The sequence below is a fragment of the Channa argus genome, chromosome 1 (assembly GCF_033026475.1).
Source record: "Channa argus isolate prfri chromosome 1, Channa argus male v1.0, whole genome shotgun sequence".
Classification (NCBI taxonomy): domain Eukaryota; kingdom Metazoa; phylum Chordata; class Actinopteri; order Anabantiformes; family Channidae; genus Channa; species Channa argus.
The window spans coordinates 36,316,050-36,338,461 of record NC_090197.1 but is presented as its reverse complement, the minus strand read 5'-3'; the positions used below and the strand labels follow the sequence as shown (position 1 = coordinate 36,338,461).

Genomic DNA, 22,412 nt, shown 5'->3' with positions numbered 1-22,412 from the left:
CTGGGTTGATACATCTACACTGAATGGCCCCTTAGATAAAAAACCAAAACCCTTTTGTCGTTTGTACAAATGACTCATGGTCATATTAATGAATGTCCTGTGCTGAATGGGGTGGGCAAACACACACACAGCCACGCACCTTCCTGTGTTTATCTAGCTGACTTAACTCAGTTGAGGTCAATGGATTACAAACTATCTTGTTGGGCCAGATATGAGAGCATCATATAAATCTCTATATACTGCCTGCGTGTTCAGCAGCTCAACTCAAAATACCCCCAGCTCACTTCCACAAGAGGAGAAGCACAAATATGGAGCCTGAGGAGTCAGGGTGTAGTATAGTTGGATTATTTGCTGTTATTGTATTGCATTGAGAGAGCAGTATGAGAACTCATGAAAAGAATATAACAGAATTGGAACCTTGTTAAAATTATATCTCAGGAGTGTGCCACTTCACTGTGAATTACCTCTAACTTCATAAAAGTGTCAGTACGATAGGATACTTCATGCCATTGCTGAATGTAGATGTGCCATCTTGTCTGCTGCCATTAACAGCCCATTGATCCTGGTGAAGTAGACAGTGTCAGATAATGTCAGATCTAAGCTGAGCCACATGAAATTTCACGCAAATATATTCATATAAAGTGCTTTAAATAAAGAGGTTGTTTGCAAAAGTAGAAAGTGCATGTGTCATCAGTGGAAGGACTTGAACAGGTGGAGGAGTGTGAATTAAAAAATCTGAGTGTGGTCGTCACATCATTAAACCTTCGGAGCTACACTGACCTTAGATGTTCATTTGATCTCATCATGTTTTGGTGAGTGTAGAAGTGGAATAGGGTGAGGGGGGGAGGGGGGGGCTCTTTGATGTTGTAATGCAAAATTTCTTTTATCTCTTGTGGAGCGTTTGAGTCCGGGCCGGCTGTCCAAAAACTCAATTAGAGCTATAGTGAAAGTGAGCCGACAGCATAAGAGGAGGCGTGAGGAACGGAGGTGTGAACGAGACAGGGAAAAAATAAAGGCAACTATTAGGACAAATGAGACCACAAACTGAGTAACAAAAACAAAAAGATGAATTCTTAAACATGGAATGTGCTGCAGCAGCCCCTGCTCTAGTAGCAAGATGACCAAAGGACACCCAAACTCCCCTTTATGAGTTGCTCTGAATGTGTGATATCCAGCTGGTGTACAAATAAGCTTCTCATTGAAGTTCATGTTAATGGTGAGTATTGTATTGGATGGATAATTGAAAGCAGCTCCAGAAATGATTAGTATCCTTGCTGCTCGGAGTGAAATACCTCAGCCCATTAAGCCAGCCAGCATCCAGGGCCTCATCACTACAAATACCACAAAGTAGCATAAAAGAATTCAGAATCCCAAAAGCTCAAAGCTCTTAGTGTGTTCCTTCAGCCATAACTGTGTGGGTTGTTTGCTTCCCCCATGAAGTGTTTTGCACCCTAGAAACAAGGAGAGAAAAAGAGGAATGGGAAGTAGTAGGAGGATGGAAGAGATGACAGGAAGAAGAGGTGGAATATGGTGGTAGAGCATCTTTGTGCCGTGTAAATAAACAAGACTGGCAGACCCCCCCCCCCCCCCCCCCCCGCATTATTTCATGACTGTGAAAACATGCACCATAGCTTAGGTAAGGAGGGGGAAAGGAGGAGAGGAGGAGGCGAGGAAAAGGAGCAGAGGCATGGCTTTTTACATTAGGCCTTTCATCTTTCTCCTGCCATCGGTCATTGGAAATGGGAGAACACCAACTTTCAACCACTGCACTCCGTTCCAATTCCATTTAGCTCAGGAGTGATTGAGACATGAAAGAATGAGAAAATAAAGAAGGCTAAATTACAATGTCCCAAAAGGAGCAAAAAGAATTATTCATGCACAGAAGAATTTAACTACATTGCCCCAGTGCCAGCACCAACAGAAGAATATTCTTGTTTTTCAAACAAAGATGGCCTTCAATCAGGTGAAAGCTATTTCTATCCTTCATCTTGTAAGACCCCTAAAAACCATGAAATACTTCCTGTAGACTGTGGAAGTGCAAAAAAGAAGTGAAAAATCTAGGCTAAAGGGCGACAGTAAGAACACTAGGCGGACAAGCTTATGATAAAATATAGCTCCTGTCTTTCTTAAAATAAAAGCGGTAGGTTTCATTCAAACAAACAAAGTCTTTTCTCACACATCACTGAGACTCACTGGGGCATTTTTTTATATGTTGTGAACATAATTCGACATGCTTATTGCTAAGAAGTGTTTGTGTTTTCAAGGAATTACTTCAGAGAAAATTAGCGAAGTTTACCAGTGTTGTGAAATTGTGCCTTTCAAATTCATGGGAACAACATATTTGGGCCATTTGTTTGCATTTCCGTAAATTTATTTGTGCACTGTGATCTTTTAATATTGCACAAACAGTTTTTCCAAAACAGTGAGGGACAGACCGGGGATCGTCGCTGAGAAAATATTTAGAAAGACGAGCAGTAACAAACAAAAGATCTGAACTGTGTCTTTGCAGTATTTCTAAAGGGAAAGCACACAATTTAAGATAATTGTGTAGAGAGACAACATGAGAAATACTGAACTGTAAAGACATGACTTTGCCTTAATCCTAAAAAAACTATAACATATTATAGCACGGTAATGCCAATCTAGCTGCATGCTGGGGCTGTATGCTAACTCGCGACAAGTGATAAAACAGCAAACAGGTATGATTCCCTTTTCTTCGAAAAGCAGCGGAGCACCGCAGTTATGACAGCTGAAATGTTATTAGCTGCGTCTCTATGTCTGTGACTCGGGGTTGGGGTGACAGAACAGCTGAGGCTCTGCTACAGACAATAAGCAGAATTTTATTGGGAAAAAATAATCCACAGAAGGTAGAACTCAAAATAGAAGAGTAGAAAATGTGGAAATGGAGCTTTTCAGCTATTGCAAATAAGAAAAACACTATGATTTCTAGGATAACAGGCAACCAGCTGACTTGTGTTAAATAGAGAAGTCATCTTTCGGGGTTAATTTTCTCTGTTTCTGAAACATGTCACCACAACAAAAGCGACATTAACATTGAGGATTCACTCAGCGGAGTCCAATGGTACAGTGGGAAACTTTTAGTGCTTAAACAAATTACAAAGTGTATATGTCAGTGCTAGATTTATTTCATTTTGCAGCTGTCTAATTGTCCAGTGGGACACCAATGACCTTATCTGTGGAGTCTTTATGAAGAGATAATGATGCAGAGGTACACTGCTAATGTCTCGGAATTAATGAGAGATTTTGGGATAGCAATCCAAGCTAATTAACAACAGTCTACATCATCATTAGAAACACTTTTACCTAAATTTTTCTTTTGACTAAAATCCACCTTCTGAAATAGTGGCCTGCTTTTTGTCAGACATACACCCCGCCATCCTGTCGGCACCCTTAATTGAACAGATTTTAACCTAAGTGTTACGCATGATGTTCCTAGTTCTTTTTCAGACGATTAAACTGTCAGTGTTTAGGTCAACTTTGCATGTCTACCCTGAGTACTTATCGTGGCAGTAGCTATTTTTAACAATTATCCGTCACTTTAAACTGACTGTTGCTTTACTTTTAGACATGAATTGTTACCAATTATGTGCCACTATTTAAACTGTTCCTTACTGCTAACCACTTCATCACTGTATGCACTACTGTTGCATCTAGTAATTACTCTTAGCTAAGTGTTTTGAATTTCTGCCTGCATGCTAACTAGTTTTCATGCATTTCAAATATGAACATGTATTTTTTTTAAAAAGCTAAGCAGCCCCATAATCTTTCCACATATTCCCTTGGGTGTAACCACTGTTGTATAATATATTGCCTATTTAGGGATCGAGAGGAAATAAATAAATAAATAAATAAGCAAGCACCTACAGCATTATTCTATTGCCCACTGTAGAATAGAAAATCATCTGTTGTTCAAAGTCTGTAGATACCTGCAGGAAAGATGAGGGGTCGGGGAATAACGAGAGGGTAAAATTATAAAAATGCAAAACACAATCAAAACAACACGCATCAGAGAGTGCATTGTAACGGTCTTATTAAAAAAGTAACACCCATCCTCTCAACACATAAATGAATTCCTAGTTTAGTGATTGTTGTGAAAACAAACACAGATAGGCTCTACTTGCCTGTTCCTTCTCTGCTCTGCTGGATCAAGAGTTAATTCTGCTCAGAGTGACTGCGGGCTGCAAGTGACAGCAGTGAATTAATGATTCATTATGCCCAGTGTAAGCAAATAGTGAGCTGGTGATGGAGGAAAATGGATTTACACACACCCAGAGCCAACCATGGCATCTTTCCAGCTATTAAAAATATTCAGATAGCCCTGTAGAAGCATTACAAAACAGTGCTGGTTTGTGAAAGCACAGGGTTTAAAAAGTGTGCTTCAGATCTACACTGACGTTTTTTGAAAGTTAGTTGTTAAGGAATCTGAAACCCAAAAACTTCTGTGTTCATAATCATTCATTATAAATGTGATGTATTACTTGTTCAGCCTAGAGCTTTGTTCTAAATGAATTTTCCATTTTCTTGTCATTCAGGCCAGTCACTTGAGTCCACTGTAGCCTCACCACATGTTCAGAGGTACAAGATGAAGTATAACTGCAAAATGTTGGAATACTGTTGAATCTGATAGATACATGATGTCGGAGAAAACATTTTAAAAATCTGATCATGTCAAATTTTTCTCCAGTTTGGTAATATTAAAGCAGAGAAGTTATTGTACATGCATATTCAATTAAGAAACATAATACGGGTATTATCAAAGATGTGCTCGGGGAGAGCTCACACACATCTTGTTAAATTTTTTCTTTACGACTTGTGGTATAGCTACAATGCGAATGCATTTGTAAAATTCACACATGCAAGTCTGCGACACTCTTAATCTCCTGTGTCCATGGACCACCTCAATGCTGCAAATTCAGCCAGGCATCACAAATTAGAGTCTAGCTTCTCCATACTTCCTATTTTAGGGAGAGTGTTGTTCAAGTTCACAGATGTTATATCATCCCTTCCTCCCACCCTTTTCTTATTCGTCCTCCTCTCCAGATACATGAAGTTGAAAATGACTGGCCTTATTCAGACAGGACTGATGAACAAGTTAAACATGGAGCCACTAATGTTTAGAGGTCTTATGTACAGAGAACCATCTGCATGTCATTCTGATGGATGAGGCAGGAGCAAAGATCAAATGCCCATCGCTGTTTAGACAAGACTTGTGTTAGATTGGGTTCCATCCTGTCACTTTCACTGACTGATGGTTGCATTAAACCCAAACAGGGCCACACAATTACAAAGACAATGCTCTGGTAATGGCAGTGAGGGGGAGGGGTGGCTAATCAATGAGTAGTGTACATGGATTTTTTTAGTATATCTATAGTGTTTGTGGGTTGAATAGTAGAAAGGAAAAACGCTGTCAGTTTGTGCACCAGGCTGAATTTAAAAACCGTGTAACAATGATCCCCCAGCAGCACTCTGAGAGTAAATAAATACAGTGCATATTAAGATATGAGGGATTTCTCATTTCATTCCACCGCAGAATTATGTTACTATGAAGGAATTGATTTTCTCTCCGACTTCCAGAGCTCCAAAGTCTGCAGAAGTCACAACAACAGTTAATCAAATAAGGATGCGAGGGATTTATTAAAAACACCGCAAAAAAATCTCCTAATAGGGACACACTTTCAGGACTGATTTAGAAACAATGTGGCAGAATTAAAACATTTTATATTCTATTATTCATGGCATATTGATATTACAAGGATGAAAAGTAAAATAACATCCATACAGTGACGGAGACAGTAATTATTGTGTTATTGCTGCTCAAATGGTGGGGAGGTAATGATAACAAACTTACATAACTTCAACTGAAAATGTTTATGCTTTGGCAATTGTGATGTTTTGAATTTGATCTGTAAAGCTTAAAAAGGGACTGTAGCTCCATGTGGAAAAATGCTTGCCTTGGATGCAACCGTTTGCAACATTCTTTTTGTTTTTTCATGGCTCTTTGAACCATTTCACAAAGAGACAAACTCATTCTTATTCAAGCTCCCAATCTGTTTCATGCCAAGTTAAAGTAAAATTCACTGCATTTGTTTGGTTTGGGGCATTTTAGAGAGCTGCGGTACTTGTATTGTTGTCAGCACAAATACAGGAAAGAGATTTAGCACCACTTGTGCTATACCTGTAAGTGTTTCCAGAGCCCAATCCAATTTTACAAGAAAATTTGAGGATGATCAGATGCTGTAAACTGTCAAACAAGTATGCTGCATAGCCTCTCTGACAGGCTTATACAGAAAGCGTTAAGGTATAATAGTGCTTAAATCAGTGTATGCTGTCAAAGCCGCAAGGATGCATGTCATGCTGTGCTTTAAGAATTATCCGGTAAACAGGTGTATATGAAACATCTGTCCAGACAATTTGTTTCAATTAAATAACCTGATTAAAACACAACTATGTTTTACGGATTTTGACAGATTTCTCATTTTACCCTTGAGCGGCTCTTAGACATATTCAGCAGGCAGACTAATACATTTTGGTTTAGACACCTGGCGCTTGCAAAGACCGAAAAGAGTCAAAACATGTGCGTTGTGGAATTTCAGCTGTCTGGAGTCTCTAGCTCTCATCAGTATTCTTGCCTTGTTAATGTTACTGTTCAGTGACAAAGCATTTCAAACAGGAGCCAAACTCTCTCAACCCCAACTCCACCAAGCCACTAGCAATTAAAACACAGATATTTGGCAGGAATGTGATTAACTTTCTTCACATTAGCAGAAGTGCTTTGGAAAAAAAACATGGAATTAAGAAGGAGCCCCAACACTGGATTGTTAACAATGTAAATAACCTCTGCTACATCCTGATTATGATATATGGAGAGCAAAGTGCTGTACTCAAACATGCTGCCAAAGCTGAGATACAATAAAAGAGGTCATTGCCAAACCAGGGAAATGACTCAGACTCTGTTTCACTTGCTTTCCAAAGATCCCGTCACCTCGGATCCTGATATCTAATGTACAAATAAAAAACAGAGAGGCGGCAAAGAGGTGACAGGGTTATCCCGCTCCCCTGGTGGTTCTCAGCGGCTAAGGATTAAGCGCGATGTGACTGATGTAATGATAGGAGCTTAAAGAAAATGAGGCAGATGACTACGCTCTCTAACTGCCCCTCCATGGCTGTGTTGAAAAAGAGATTTAATGAGATTAATTTAAAGAGCTTTAGTGAGACTAATCTGGATAAAAGAGAGCGGTTAAATAAACATGGACGGCAAAGAGGACTGAACAAAGAGGTGGCACAGCCTGGGAGAAAACTTCAGGATACTCAGGGTCATCGACAACATGTAGCCTTTCTAATGAAATATCACTGGGAGCATGAGTGTGTGAGCAGAGAAGCTCTGCAGCAATTTATCCCAGCAGCTCAAAGTCTTCTGTAATCTCTGTATTTATTAGATTTGCTAGACCCCAGTGTAGGAAGTTAAAGCTACTACGTACAAGTGTATCATAGTATCTGTTGCTTTGTTCTGCTGGATGATAGTTAGTCAGTCTGCCACCACATTGGCATCCAACCTAATATCGCAACAGCCTCTGGACTGATTGTTGCAAGGAAAGACAATCATGGTCCTCAGAGAATATTGACTATTGTGGTACTTTTCTGAAGTTACCATGAGGTCGGCCTGTGGTGTATTGACCTGTTCAATCTAATGGGATCCAAAACCGCAGTTCTGCAGTTAGCTTTATTGTAGATGATCCTCTTATTCAATTTAAATAGAGTGGCTTAAAAACTTAATTCATGATAGAGGTGCTGTTATACACTAAAAGTTAATTTTGTGGATCTTTTTGTGATAGTTACAGCCTAAAATGCCTGATTTCACAACAGCTTTTCTTAAACAATTGTGCTGCAAGTTGCAGTGTTTTTATAATACTTAAATGGGCGACTGGTTGAATTAATTGTTGTGATCTCAACTTTACAAATTCCTTGAGAGACTGATGTATGTATATGAACTACTTCACTGCCTATAAATGTGACATTAGGATGGCAGCATAAGTTTTGAATTTACGTTGTAATCCCTGTTAACCCTTCCTCCCACCTAATGACAGCTGGGATAGGCTCCAGTCTCCATATGAGGTTAAAATATTGGTTGGACAACATCAGGATGATTTGTAATCACTTTGATGATCCTGTGATTTTGCTCATCATGTTAAAAAAGTATTTAGTGTTTATGGCCAATTGACTACTAAATGAATGGTTTTAGCCATCAGTGTCAGCTGTGCTAAATAGCAAATATGACCATACGAAACAAAGATACTGGATACAGTACAAACTCAAGCCTCCAGAAACAGAGCTACACTGTGAAGCTGTGCTGGCATAGTGGTCAAGATAAGTTTTTGTCACGGTCCAGTTCCTGTTTTTTTCCACTCACTCACTTCTATCCTCTGAGTAGCAGATGACCCTCCACCAGTTGGTTTGTTCCACCTGCCTGTCCCCATCAGTTTCACCTGTTGTCAATTACAGTTCCTCTCTCCTCTATTTAAGCCTCAGCCACAGTTCACTCTGTGCCAGATTGTCTTGCCACACACTGTGGAGTTGCTCCAGCCATCTGTTTGTGCCTGAACCTGCCTGTTTTGGGCCTGATTTCTGCCTGCCCCAAGTCTGTCTGTGTGGTTTCACTGAGTTTCTGTTTGTCAGATTTTTTTTTTTTCTGATTCAGTCTTTGCCCTCTCTGCCTGGTCTGCTCAGTTAAACTGCCTCTCCAACAATGACCTCTGCCTGATTTACTTAATTGAATCAGTCTCTGTCCTGTCTGCTTTGTGTGCCTGGAAAAACCTGACAGCCTGATATTTGACCTGAGCTCGTAATTAGATATTGGATTCTGTCTCTACCCTGTTTGCTTAGTTTTTCCCTGCTTCTCTCAAACCTAACGGCCACATGTTTGCTCTGGATTCAAGCTTTTACCCTATTTCTCGTAAACGCTTGCTACTTTCCTATCGGACCTACTCTGGTGCTCCATGACATTAGTCTTCACACACTCTGCTGAAGTTCTCACCTGTTGGCTGTGCTCCTTCCTCACTGGCATCTATTCAGCAGTCTGTACAAATGCTCCTATTCTACCTCTGATTTTGGAAAATGCTGGGTTTGGTAGCTTCACTCCTAACTTATCCTCTCACTCTAGAGAAGACCTTGTACTCACTCTATCTCTCTAGAAGAACTCCGTCTCATCTGCTTTTGTCACTTGGAAGTCAGAGACTAAATGATGCATACACGGGTCCAAAAAGTACTTTTTCCGTAGAGAAATATTGCAAAATGAGTAACAGTTCCATAATTGACACTGATGAATCATGATTTAGTCCAATATCATTTTAAACATGAAAGTTTTGATCTAGGGTATTTGACAGGAATCCAGAAAAAAAAATTCTACAGAGCAACTTTAATAGGAGTAAAATAGATGCACCTTGGTATCGAGTTCCTCTTTTTAAAGGCACTAACACCTTACAGTTTTTCAATTCCTTTTTTCTAAAAGCTATCGGAATTATATCTTTAGTATAAAACAATCCCTCTTAATAAACAAATACATCCTCAAATCTGCTTAAATCACTTGATAATTTCAATGGATTTAACATATGACCTATAATTTTCTCCGACTACACATACAGCTGTAATATGAAGTATTCTCAGTGGACATAAACGCAGGCACAATTTCATGCCAGAAAGACTAAAACATCTGCATTGTGCCTCCTGATCTATATGAACACGATATCAGCTGTGCTACTTGATGATACATAAAGACAGGTTTGTTTGAAGGAGCACAATTTCCAAACTAAAATAAAACAAACAAACTAAAATGCTTTATTTCTTTCAGCTTTGCTTCTGCTCGAGATTAAGAGCCCACGGTGTCCTCTGTGTTCCTTGTTTTCCACTTTCATTAGAAGAGATTTAAACTGAGCTCTGTGCTCAGACTTGATAAATCACGATGATCTAACCATTGCACTTTATATTTACACCATACATTTAGCTGACCAAATATTGATAAATAATAAGCTCACGCACCTCCAGTGTGTTGCCTGTATATGCAATAAATATGTTCAGCTTGGGTTATGATTACATTTCAAAGAAACACAGAGGGTACCAATCCAATAAACAGTTTCTTTTTTTTCTACCAACATAACCCTGCCAAAACATTTGTATGGAGACCTGCCAGGTAATTCCATCCACCATCTCCTGCTTCTGGCCTGCTCTTCATCTGAAAGACACCAGTTAAGCAAATGCATTCTGTCTTTCTAGTCCTCCACCAAATCTCAAAATTTCTGCAATAACCCTGAATCTGTTGTTCCCAGAATCTTGTTCTACATTGATCTGAAACTGAATTGTAGACTATAAAAACACTTCTATCACAAAGTTGTTGAATAAGTCCTGAGCCCGACGTTAGTTACTGCCTGAAGGTTTGCGTAGGTGATGAGAATGAACACCAAACAGATGACCAATCCTAGAACCTGCTTTAGTGATTAATGTCGCTGCACTTCTCCCACAAAGCTTTCATGCTATGCCAAGTTACACACATTCCTGTGATGAGCTCGAGATTCTTATCACTTTGCTAAGTGGAAGTAATCCCTGAAGAGGTGTCAAAGTTTTACACTGCTCCTTCTACAAAACATGGAGTGAAAATACCAGCAAGGAAAAAACTGCCTGATCCTGACAGGTTGACTCCAGAGACTAAATCTATAATGTTACTGTACACTCTGAAAGCTGTGACCAATGTGGGAAAGCTCTGACTTCACGTAACCTAAAATCCACCGGCATGCTTTAATCCTCATTTCCTTCATTCTACTTTTGGGGAATGGCAATCACCATATCATTCTGCTGATTTTATGTTGCTGGGTGGTGATGTTACTGTGATCAAGGCAGTTTATTTTCATTATATAAATGTGAGACCAGAAAAATTACATCAAATTATTCACAGGGGAAGTATATTTACTCAAATACTATTTTGAGGGACTCTTCCGTTTATATAAATTGTTTTTTAAACAAAGAAGTAAATAAAAACATTGTAAATTGTTATTTTACAAAAATAAAATAACATAAGAAATGTGGGCCAAAAAAAGACTAAAAATATTGGAACCACATTAATCATCTCACAACCAAGGAATTTTTAATGGGACACTCTGGAGCAGGCTGTGGACCCCCAGGATCTACTACACTCAATGACATAAATGTATATAAAGCAGTTAAAAATACTTCCACCTTCTAACCAGCTGTTACAGTAATATGTGATTTTAATACAGATTCATCATTATGATATCTGATACTGAATAATACATGAAGCACAGTGGCCAGTACTTTTACTTAAATGTAGCTCTTGGTTTTCACTACTTTTACATAATGCTGGACTTGTAATCGAGTATATTTACACAGTTGTATTGCTAGAGTACTTGTACATACTGTAAGGCTACAAACAAACCTACTCTGCTCTGCCCAGACCTCCCTATTCCTGCTTTGCTATGCTCCTCTACCATCTGCTACGCTCATGCTCTGCCCGAATCTTAGGATATTATCGAGTTACAAAAAAATAAATCAGGATAAAAAAACTTTTAGAAGAAAAAATCTCTCCACTGCTGCACTGCTGTTCAAATGAGTCTGACTTTACAAGGGGCACAAATAGAATCTCTCCACCTTAAGATGTTTTTACAATTACATTTATGAATTAATTGAAAAAAGATATACTGTATACTGTAGCTTTAAATATGGGTTCAAAGCCATTCAACCTCCCCTGCGTATTGCGTTATGACCTTGCAATGTCACATGATTTTTTTATTATGTTTTAAAAAGGCGTATTTTATCAGTGTAGCAGCACTAACATATATATTGGCTAGCACAGCCTAAAGGGAAATTTTTCAGTCTGGTTGATGGAGTAGCAGGGTTTCACTTCTCTACCTGTTGTAATCAGGCTGCCTGTTACTGTTATGAGACCCTTATAAATCCCCGTAGGAAAACTGTACATCTGCTTTCCTCTTGTCTAATTCTGTGTCAGCTTTCAACCTGTCCAATAAGAGCATCCCACTGTGCAGTAAAACAGTCACGATAAAGTATTGAACCAAACACTTGTTTAGACACACACTGACAAGATAGCAAATTGGACTAAAATAATTTCCATACCCTTTTGTTGCTTTAGACTCTTGTAAATGTCAACTGAGGATTTGATTCACTGGCCTGGGGGCTGTGGGTCTTGTTGGCTTGGATTAATTTTCCTCTACAGAATTTAGCCAGAGGGCTTGATCTGGTAGCTAGTCTGGTTCGGGTTTTACAGTCCTTGTCTCTTTTGGAAATATCAATCAAACTGAAGAAGGAGGAAGAATCAGGTACTGGTTTGAACTTCTTTACAGAATGGGGCATACTGTCAGTCTTACACCTGCTTCGGGGGAAAAAAATGAGGAAATTGAAATTTCAAGTGAAGTTGTTCATTTGACTTTACTTTCTCCCTTCTCACTTTGACAGTTGGGGGGAACTACTTCAAGAATTTAGGCTGGAGAAAAGGCATCCTTCAAGCTTCAATAGGAGTGCAGGTAATATATAGCAAACAAACACTTGTATTACAGATTAATCCAGTGAATATGTTGAAAACATCTAAAACAGCTGCGTAAACTTACAGGGACTTCTTTCATAACTGTAACATTAAAAGAAAGACTAATATTTGATCCACAAAGCAAGACTGCTACATCTGCTCAAATAGTACTATTCAAAATAAAGATGTTTTTCTACTATAGACATGCATCCAAACACAAAGTTCTTTTGATGCACTGTTATAGCTTATGTTCTGGATTTAGTATAAATGAACAATCTTTAAAACCATGCCCCAACAATTCCCACTAAATACTAAATCAGCAGCTTACTGTAACAAATCAACAATTGGATGTCGATGTATTGCATTTTAAACATTCCTCAGGCCTCAAGTGCAGTAGAAAAGCACTAAACAGGTGCAGGACTAAATGAAAATCACACTGTATGTGGCAAGCTTATAGAAATGTTGCTGATTTGCACAGCACCTCCGCCCAAATCTTATCAAAAACACAGTTGGCAGTGACTAAGCGGAGCTTTAACAGGTTGGCACAGCGGCCAGTCACCAACTCCAAATCCCCGTGAAAAAGTACTCCCTCACCTTTTTAAAACTGCATCCCATGAGCCTACCATTGTGTAATATCCTCTGGTGTCCTTTATCTACATCCAGAGCTGTGATCCTCTCAGTCAACAAAATGGTCCACCCATTTAGTCTCTCTTGTGCCATATGCTGCTCCACAAGTACTTTTTGATTAGTTGTGTTTTGGAAAAAGATCACTAGTGCTGCTTTAATTTTGTGACAGGTGTTAAATGAAAGAGAGGCGAAAATGTCTATACTTTGCTCTAAATTAAAGAGACCCAATTACAGAGATAACGACAAAACAACTGTGTTTTATCAGAGATGTTGTAGAATAAATCAACCACAAAAGACAGGCAATTGACGTCATTTCAACTTTTAAACATGCCCTATAGACCAAATGTATGCAATCTGTGTCACCCCCCTCCCGGCAGTATTTTACATATTTCAGTCACAGCTGCTACACCTCTGGGCCATCTGATATGGTTCAACAAGTCATCATGGCTGTATTTCCTTTAGTGGAAATCAACAAACAAAACCATCTGAAATAAATGATAAATCTTTTATGTTATTAAGTTCTTCAACTCACTCCAACCTCTCAGCATTAAAATCAAATGCTTGACACAATTTATCTCACTTGAGATGTGCGTGATGAGCTGTATTACAAAAGCAAGAGGGAGTCAGGCAGAAACAAACAACTGGAAAAAAACAAAAGTTAAAAAAAAAGTGTAGCAGACATTTATTCATTTGCAAGGTGCCAAACATTTCATGAAAGAATCTTATTAAAAAAATACCTACTGACTGATACATTCTGACAAGAACCTAATCACACAACAACATCTAATCACTTTCAATTTACCTTTAAACTGGGGGGGTTCTTGTTGTGACATTGGTGAAATATGACTCATCAGTCATCATTTCATACTAGTTTTGAATAGGTTTCCTCACTGATCCCAGACATATACAGTATGTGCCCGAGCACATTAACAGACTCAGGGTGTACAGCTTTTTGGATGTAACAAGCATTTTTTTAAAAACTAAGAACAGATGCTAGACTACTAGGTCAATATATATAACTTGATACAACCATCATGAATTACATTTTATATATTTTCCTCACATGTAAATGCTGCATCTAGCCACTACATGTGAAATGTTTAGATTCATGCTGTTTAAAAAAAGTTGAATTTCCCACTGACAAACATCATTGCATCGCAGGGATAACGTCTAGCTGCAAACTGCATTGCCTAGTTCTGCCTTAATGTTAAGAAAGAGGCTTCTTGAGCACTAAAGCATTTTAGTTCGCTTTAACAGAACATGCTCTAGATACCAAACCTATGAAAAAAGAACAACAGATGTTACACTGTTGATAATGTAAGGACTATCAACTGTTAACTTAGAAGTGAGAAGATGCACTATAGCTTGGCGTCATTACGATTCAAATCTTATTAAAGGAACTTATTATGTCTTTGTTTCAATTTGTCCGTTTTCTCCTGGTAGCTACACCAAGTTTTCTGTTCTTCTATTTCTTTGCTCCCTTCACCCACGGTAGCAGTTCACCCATACTTAGACATGTCTAAACATAATCTTGTACAAGCTATTTCAAGGATTATTACTGGTAGAGCACTATGAAACTGAAGCCAATATAAATGTGTCAACAGAGGCTAACTGTTATCTTATTAACTCTTGAAACTTGCAGCCACCAGTTCCTAAATAAGATTAAAGCAGCGGCTCAGGCACAGAGTTTATCTAGTGGACTAAACATTGAGATAACATCACCACAAAGTGTTTATGAAAAGCACTTTTTGTTAGAATTCTGTTAGTTTTATACAAACACTGATGGATACTTTGTTAATTCAGTGGGCTACGTTGAGATATGATATTGTGTGTTATAGAGTTTAATTTACAAAAGCAATCTTTAACGTAATCAATATTGTGTGAAACCACATTACCTTAGAATAACAAATAAGCCATCAAAGATGATATGACTGAATATTGAGAGTTTGGGTCAGCTCCAGGGTATGTCAGACATCCATCAACATCATCATCATCAACATCATCATCATCATTTCTCATCTCATTACTCTCCTGCACTCAAGCTGGACCCGGTGCAGATTTGGACTATGTTAGTCTGTTTTTTTTGACTCACTGTAATTACATCTCACTGGTGATCTATCATTCTCTGTTTTATTGCTCACGGTCTCTTTGTCTCACTCTTGATGTGTACAGCATGGCTCTCTCTACCTTGAATCCAACACTTTGAACTGAAAATGATGATGGGCATCTTGTTATTGATTTATCTGCTAATAACAGACAGGGAGCACACGTGAAAGAACAACCATACATTAGACAAAAATATGAATTCCCTCAAGTGGAGCAGAAGTACAATAAGGAGAAGGTTTGAGAGACAGAGTGAAAAAGTAAAAAAATAAAGGACCAAATTATAGAGAGCAAAACAGAAGCAAGAAAACAAAAAAAAAACAATACACAGATTAGCCTAGTAGTGCAATGGAGTGCAGTTGGGCTTGCAAGACATTTTTAAACTATGGATATATTGGTATGGATGGCAGCACTGCAGGCTATTTCTTATGCATCATTTACAGTTACAGCTGCCACGTTCACATTTTTACCCACTAGGGGGTTTCTATACACAAATGACCTATGTAAATAATACCGTTGACCTGCAAGGTGCCTCTATAAATCACCTTTCCTTTCCTGCCCAATACCTGACCTTTGAACTATAACTCACCTGCATTATCTTGATTTGTCTGTGTGGATTGCTGTGTGCTGAACATACACAATATCCTAATGTAAACATGGAGCAGCGCAGTTAATAGCCCCTTATTGCCACCAATAACAGGCAGATCCAGCTTAGCTTATGACAACTAGTAAAGGTCAGAGAGCGATGATTATCATTTTTAATACACGTTATGTTGGCTATAAAAGCTTCAGTTGCATCAGAAGGGTACATTTAATAAATTATGATTAAACACCTTTTGTACTGCACTGTGCATATCTAAATGAATGGTTGTTTAAAGGCTACTTCTTCTTAAAACCTCCATGATTTCAAGCTGCTTTAAGGCCACTGACGCCTGTGAGCTCCTAACCAGCACTGTATCCCTGAAGCGAAGGACCCACTCGAAATACAGTAGCTCACGGAGAAACTAGAGTTGATAGCAGAAGGGGTTTTGGGCTGCATAAACAAATCTGTTTATGGACAAATTAATTGAACAGGCACTGATTGACAGCTTTCTATCTGATGGTGAAAACACTCATCAGCTCTGGACATTTGCAGCTGCACAAAGTTTGCACAGACAAAGACTGAGATATTAAAATTCCAGCTTCATAGAATTTGTCTCACTGTTTTAATAATTGAAATGAGATAAAATAAAATCAAATTCTGCCCCTGTGCCTTCTAAAGATAGACAGTGTGCTTTGCTCTGTTGTGGTCTGCATGGCTATGAAAGTGGATTAAACAGGCTTTAACATCAAGATGAGCTCTAATGAAACCCAAAGGGGGAGTTAGCCCGTCTGTTTGGCCAGCTGACTCCCGTAAAATACCCATCACTGTCTCCTATTGCCTGCTCTATAAGTAGCCTGGTGGTGCCAGTTAGTGTACACTGCAGCCTGAGGCTTACAGTGTTTGATGCTTTTGTGTGGATCATACAACAGCTGAAAATCTCAATTTCACCTCAAAGCATGTTTTTTCCAATGTTTAATCCATACTCATGTCATTTCCTTTCTCTTTTAAGGTGAGGCTAAAAAAATAAATAAAAAATGCCACCAGTGTCTGTCTATCTCTGCATAAGATATATGCCCCTCTCTTATTGAAAATAAAATCAATTATTTAGTCAAAGAAGAATGATATGTAGTATATTGATTGTTTAAGATGAGGGTAAATGCCCAAATTGTGTTTTTTGCTATGAGTTACATAGAAGAGAACGTGGTCACTGCTCTTATTTCTGTATGTAAATAGAAATCCACAGCTGCAGCCCAGAGACTGAAAACTGGGAAACAGCTCACGGGACTTGGTAGAAGAAATTGCCTAAATGCAGCCGTAAAGCTCAATAATTAATTAGTAAGCTATAATTGCATGGGGGTTTGCTTGGCTGGCTGATTGTGACTGTGGGGTTTTGAACCTACATCTCAGTTTGTGTACAAATTAAACAACCATGTTAATATACTGCTCTGCTCCTTAGGACAGCTATTGGCACCAATCTGCAGAATTTTACAATACTTGTATGGGTGAAAAAAAAAAAGCAGACCCAAATCTGATCCTCACTTACTTTGCTCCATGTGTTTTGCCCATCTCAACCAGCTAGTTTTGCAGCTGCTCTCCTTCACAGCAGGCTGTACTGTGCAGCATTGCAATGCAAAATGGAACCAAAAAATTTGACTTTGCCAACAATGGAATCGCTAAACTTTGAATATAGCTTATCATTAGAAAATGGCAGAGTACTTTTACATTCAACTAGCGGCTTCTTATTTTTAGCCAGTACTGAACCACTGCACTTACTGGTTAAAATGAAAACATCTCAACTGCATCCTTTGACTTGCCCAACAACTTGATGGTTAAACTGTCAGCATTTGTACAGTGCTACAAAAGACTTTGTAAAACCACAAGACAACAACAACAACAATAACAACAACATTAACAACATATCAGTTAAGGAAATCCCACTCTCCCACATTTTTCAAGTCAATAATTACATTCTTTAAACTTCCTCCAGTGTTGAAATGAAGTACGAAAAGTAAGGTTTGTTCGGATAAGCTGTAGAGCCTCTATTTCTATGCGTATGATACAATTTTGATGAACATTTACTGAAGAGTAGCTAATTATGTCAAATCAGTTTCGGTGTCATCAACGGTTTAAAAAAGAAAGAATAAAATAATGCAAATTATATCAGTGTAAAAGTGACCAAATGTTTTCTAAGACTTTGAATTTCTCCTTCTTTGCCTTTATATCCTCCTGCAATTTCTTTGGGTACCCTGTGAGCATTTATATCCTTTCATATGGAATTTTAGCTAATTTCTTACGTGTTCAAAGTCAACCAGACATGCTCATCTGCCATTTACAGCCTTCTTTAAATCTAAGGAAGGTCATCATAAAACATTCACCCTATTCTTCTCAAACCCTTCCTGAGCTGACTTTGCTTTATGCTTTGGATTGCTGTCTTGTTGAAGGATCAAGTGCCTCTTTAGTTTTAGCTTTTTGCAATGATGGCAGGAGGCTTTACTTTAAAATCTTCTGATATTGGCCTGCAATGATTCTTCCTTTCACTTTCTGCAGTGCTCCAGTGTCTGATGTAGATTTACTCCCCCCAGCACATGAACGAGCCTCCACCATGTTTCACAGCTAGAATGATGGGTTTGTTTTTCTGTCTCCAAATATCTGTTGGAATTACAATCAATTAATTCAACTTTGGTCTCATCAGACAAGTTAATATTACTTCAAAAGTCATCTAGTTTGTTCACATGCTTCAGGTCCATGATTTGGATTCTTAAGTAGTTCTAGAGCAAATTTCCCAGTGCTTCTTTCACCTATCATTCTTGGTCTTCCGCTTTTAGGAAGAGTATTAGTGTGTCCACATTTCTTCTATTTCTGGATTATAGTCCTGACGGTTGGTACAAGTATCCCTAAACCCTTTAAAATGTGTTTTATTTTGAGGTACTCTGAAAGCTGATTACCTGATCCCATTGTTTAGTTGCTCTCAACAAACTGGTTGAGACTGCCCATGGAGACTTTAAGTTTAGAGTGCAAAACCTATATTATTTACAGCGACCTGGTGTCACTCATTAACCATTTATGTTGACAGTTGTTTTTGTTAAGGTTCAGACACCTGATTTAACATATTAGAATTAATTACCTCAAGCGTTTATCGATGGGGATGCAAACTTTTACATGAATATAATTTTCATTATTTTACTATAACTTTTGCTTTACACACTCCTTGACTATTTTTGCTGCCTCTGATGATGAGGGAACACTTGTTATAGCTGAATGTGTAGTATATCTTGCTAATGAAATAAATTTGTTTTACTCTTTTTGTCTTTTCAGCATTAAAGGGATGCAAATATTTTAGCTCAACTGTAGGAGTCAGGAATAACTTACATAAGGGAGGATAATCGTGCACTTTTCAACAGTGCGTATTGTTTTTTTAACACCATCTGAAAGCTACATATTCACAACCTTGGGAATAATAAAACAAAAGCATTAGCACCTGTGCACATAGCAGCACCCACGCAGAACAACAGGTACAGCAGAAAGTAAAAGCAAAGACATTTTCATCTCGCTTGAAGCCATTCTCACTTCTGTCACCAGGGCCAATATTATCAATGTACTATCCTCTACTCACAGCCTATGAGCAAAAGTCATAATGATGATCAATATGGTAGTAGCACTGTGCACAACAAAACCATCTATCAAGAGAGGAAAGCCAGAAAAAAATATTAGTCAGGCACTATTGACCGGGGCTCAAACAATATATCAAGCTGAGAAAGCTCTATTGCCATTCACCTTCCTCACATCTTCTCCTTCATGCGTCTCTTTCTAAATGTCCTTAAATGTGTCTCCCCACAGCAGGCAATACAAAGTCATAATCATCCAAACACATTTATCCTCTACTTTTACCAAATCTGCTAGAGACTGTGCATTCACCATGACACAGAAAATGACTTCGCTGTTCACTGACAATTGGTTCTGTCGATATGTTAATACAAAAATTGTCTGGTTTTGTTGTGTTTGCAGCATGTCGAAGCCTTGATCTACTAATGTTTGTGATACACACACCAACCAGCCACAACAATAAAACTACCTCCTCAAACAGCTTTGACCAGTCAAGGTGTATCCACCTCTTAAGATGTCCTCTGGCACCAAGTCCTCAGAAACATATCCTTTAGGTCTTGTAAGCTGCCAGGTGGGAACTCCATGGATGAGTCTTGTTTTTCCAGCTCATCCCACAGATGCTCAAAAGGGGAATTTGGAGTCCAAAGCAACACCCCAGACACTTTGTCATATGTCTCAAACCATTCCTGAACTTCAGCATCCATGACCTTTCACAGTATCACCTTTCAAAGGCACTGACCCCTGGTTACTGGGAAGACCCCACAAGGCCAGTGATTTGGGAGATTAGATCTTGCAATCACATTTTGTCCCATGTCTTAGTCACAGATCTTTGGCTTGCCCATTTTTCCTGGATCCAAGAAGTCAACTTCAAGAACTGTTCAATTGCTGCCTTATAGATGAATATCCCACCCTTTGAAAGATGCCACTGTAACATAATAATGCATGTTATTCACTTCACCGACCCATTTTAATGTTGTGGTGGATCAGTGTATACACCTACTGTATTCTCAAACTCACACTATGTGTTCTGTGATGAATAACTGCAGCCTGGAATGAAAAGGAAAATATTTGGACCATGGCACAGACGCCATTCCCTCTGCTTTTACTCATTATCCAGCACAATGTCAAAGTACCCCCAGGCCACTGAGAGGGAACATTCCTTCACAGTACCATCTATGGGCATCATAAATAAAGAGTTACCCCAAATGATGAAAGGCTCTCACTTGCCATGTATGGACAAAATGAATAATCTCTTTTGTCCACAAGAGTTCAGTTTTAAGTACTTCATATGGGATCGTGAGAGAGTAATAAATGTGCCACAAGAGGGAGAATACGCATGAAAGCCTACTCCATACGGTGATAATGTTTTTCTTCTTTTTAAATAACTTAATAATAACTTAAACAATGACAATAAAAAAAGCGCTTGTGTTTCATTGACCCCATCTTAAACATACAATTGAACATGTTTTAAACATGTTCGCGTAAGAAGCCCCATGGCTTTTTTTTTTTCCTTTTGGAGAAGAAGCATCTTAAGAGTGCACAGCGCAGAGGGCTGGGCAGGGATGCTGAGCCGGGCAGCAAGGGAACAGCGGCAGCCACTGTTTGCCCAACTTACGTATTGAACCAAAAGCACATCTAATGCGAGCATCGAACACGATCGTGAACGTGTTGGTACGTGCACTTTGGTTTTCTGTATTATTCTGCTTTGCCTATGCAACTTCAAAGTGCAGTGTTGTGAAGCGTAAATGTGGCACAGTAAAGCTGCTGTAACCGTCTCAGGAGTAGGACACCGAATAGGCCACTTTGTTCTAACTGAATATTCTCAAAACTTTCTGTTTTCTGCCCCTTTGCACCTACCTCATAACAGGCAGCAATGCAGCATAAGTAGATGGCAAAAAATGGCAATCCAGTCAAAGTTGTCACGGGTCCATGTTTGGCTCCGCAGCAGTACGACAGTCCTGTGTAGTCACATCTGAAGCGCTAACGGGGCGCAGCTAAAGAGGCTCGCCACCTTTCGCCGTCACCGAGCCGTATATTGGACGGTGATGCGGAGAGCCCCGCGGGATCTCCAAGGGCGCACGAAGAGTTACTGCGTCAGGATTGGCCAGAGCAGCCGTGACGCACCGGCAGGTGGCACACCAGGCGAATAAAAAAGTCCAGATTCATTCATAGATAATAGCTTTGAGAAGCTATAGAAGCTCAGACACACGCTGGCAGATACAACCGACAAAGTGACTACAAGTGTTACACAAGATCCACAACTGTCAGGATGATGTCTCTCCATAAGATGACTCTATGCTGTTCCCTGGTTTTAATTATGGGACAGGCTCATCAACCAAAGCTTCAAGCTGTTTAATTTGGCACAAACTGAGCCATTTCATTTGGCACAAGAAATGTCCTGTCTTTGTTTTGTAATTGCGGTCTATTTCAACAAATGACTCTGCAGAATTTTTATTAAAAAAAGACTGCATCTATTTTTTTCCAAATAATATATTTTATGCACAATATAGTAGGTAAAATACGTCCAACGCTGTTTTTACAAATTGGGCTTTTTTCCCCTAGTGCTGGGGCTTATGAGTTCTCAAAATGCAAAAAGGAAACAGCAGCAAACAAAGTCTGGGAACTGCAGAGACATAAAATACAGAAAATGTACAAAGGTGTTTAATCAGAACTGAAAAATCATAATTGCATCCAGTTGAGAAAAAAATAGGTACAGTGGAAACTGTGTATGTTTTGACACTTGTCTGGGAGTAATTGTGGGAGCCAAAGCAAATGTTTTAATTTTTTTTATATAAATACAAATAAGAACTGAGTGGTAATCCTTAGAGGAATGTGTAAGCCAATTATGGCTGGCTGCAGAGACTTGTGGAATGGAGCATTAGAGCTTCCTGCTTAGACTCACTGCAGACCCTCAGACTACATTTCCTCTGTTCA

The 22,412-nt window shown here is 38.9% G+C and overlaps 1 protein-coding gene across 2 annotated transcripts in view; it reads right to left on the bottom strand.

Annotated features, from left to right (window-relative positions):
* Window positions 1-21,727, bottom strand: part of chrm3a (cholinergic receptor, muscarinic 3a) — an 80,568-nt gene extending 58,841 nt beyond the window's left edge. For both annotated transcript variants that reach the window (XM_067516771.1, XM_067516763.1), the window contains exon 1: window positions 21,336-21,727. Coding sequence is in view for 1 of the 2 variants with exons in the window: in XM_067516763.1 (XP_067372864.1) it covers window positions 21,336-21,340 (5 nt within the window). In the remaining variant the exon portion in view is untranslated. The remainder of the gene's footprint in view (window positions 1-21,335) is intronic.
* Between the last annotated feature and the right edge of the window lie 685 nt (window positions 21,728-22,412).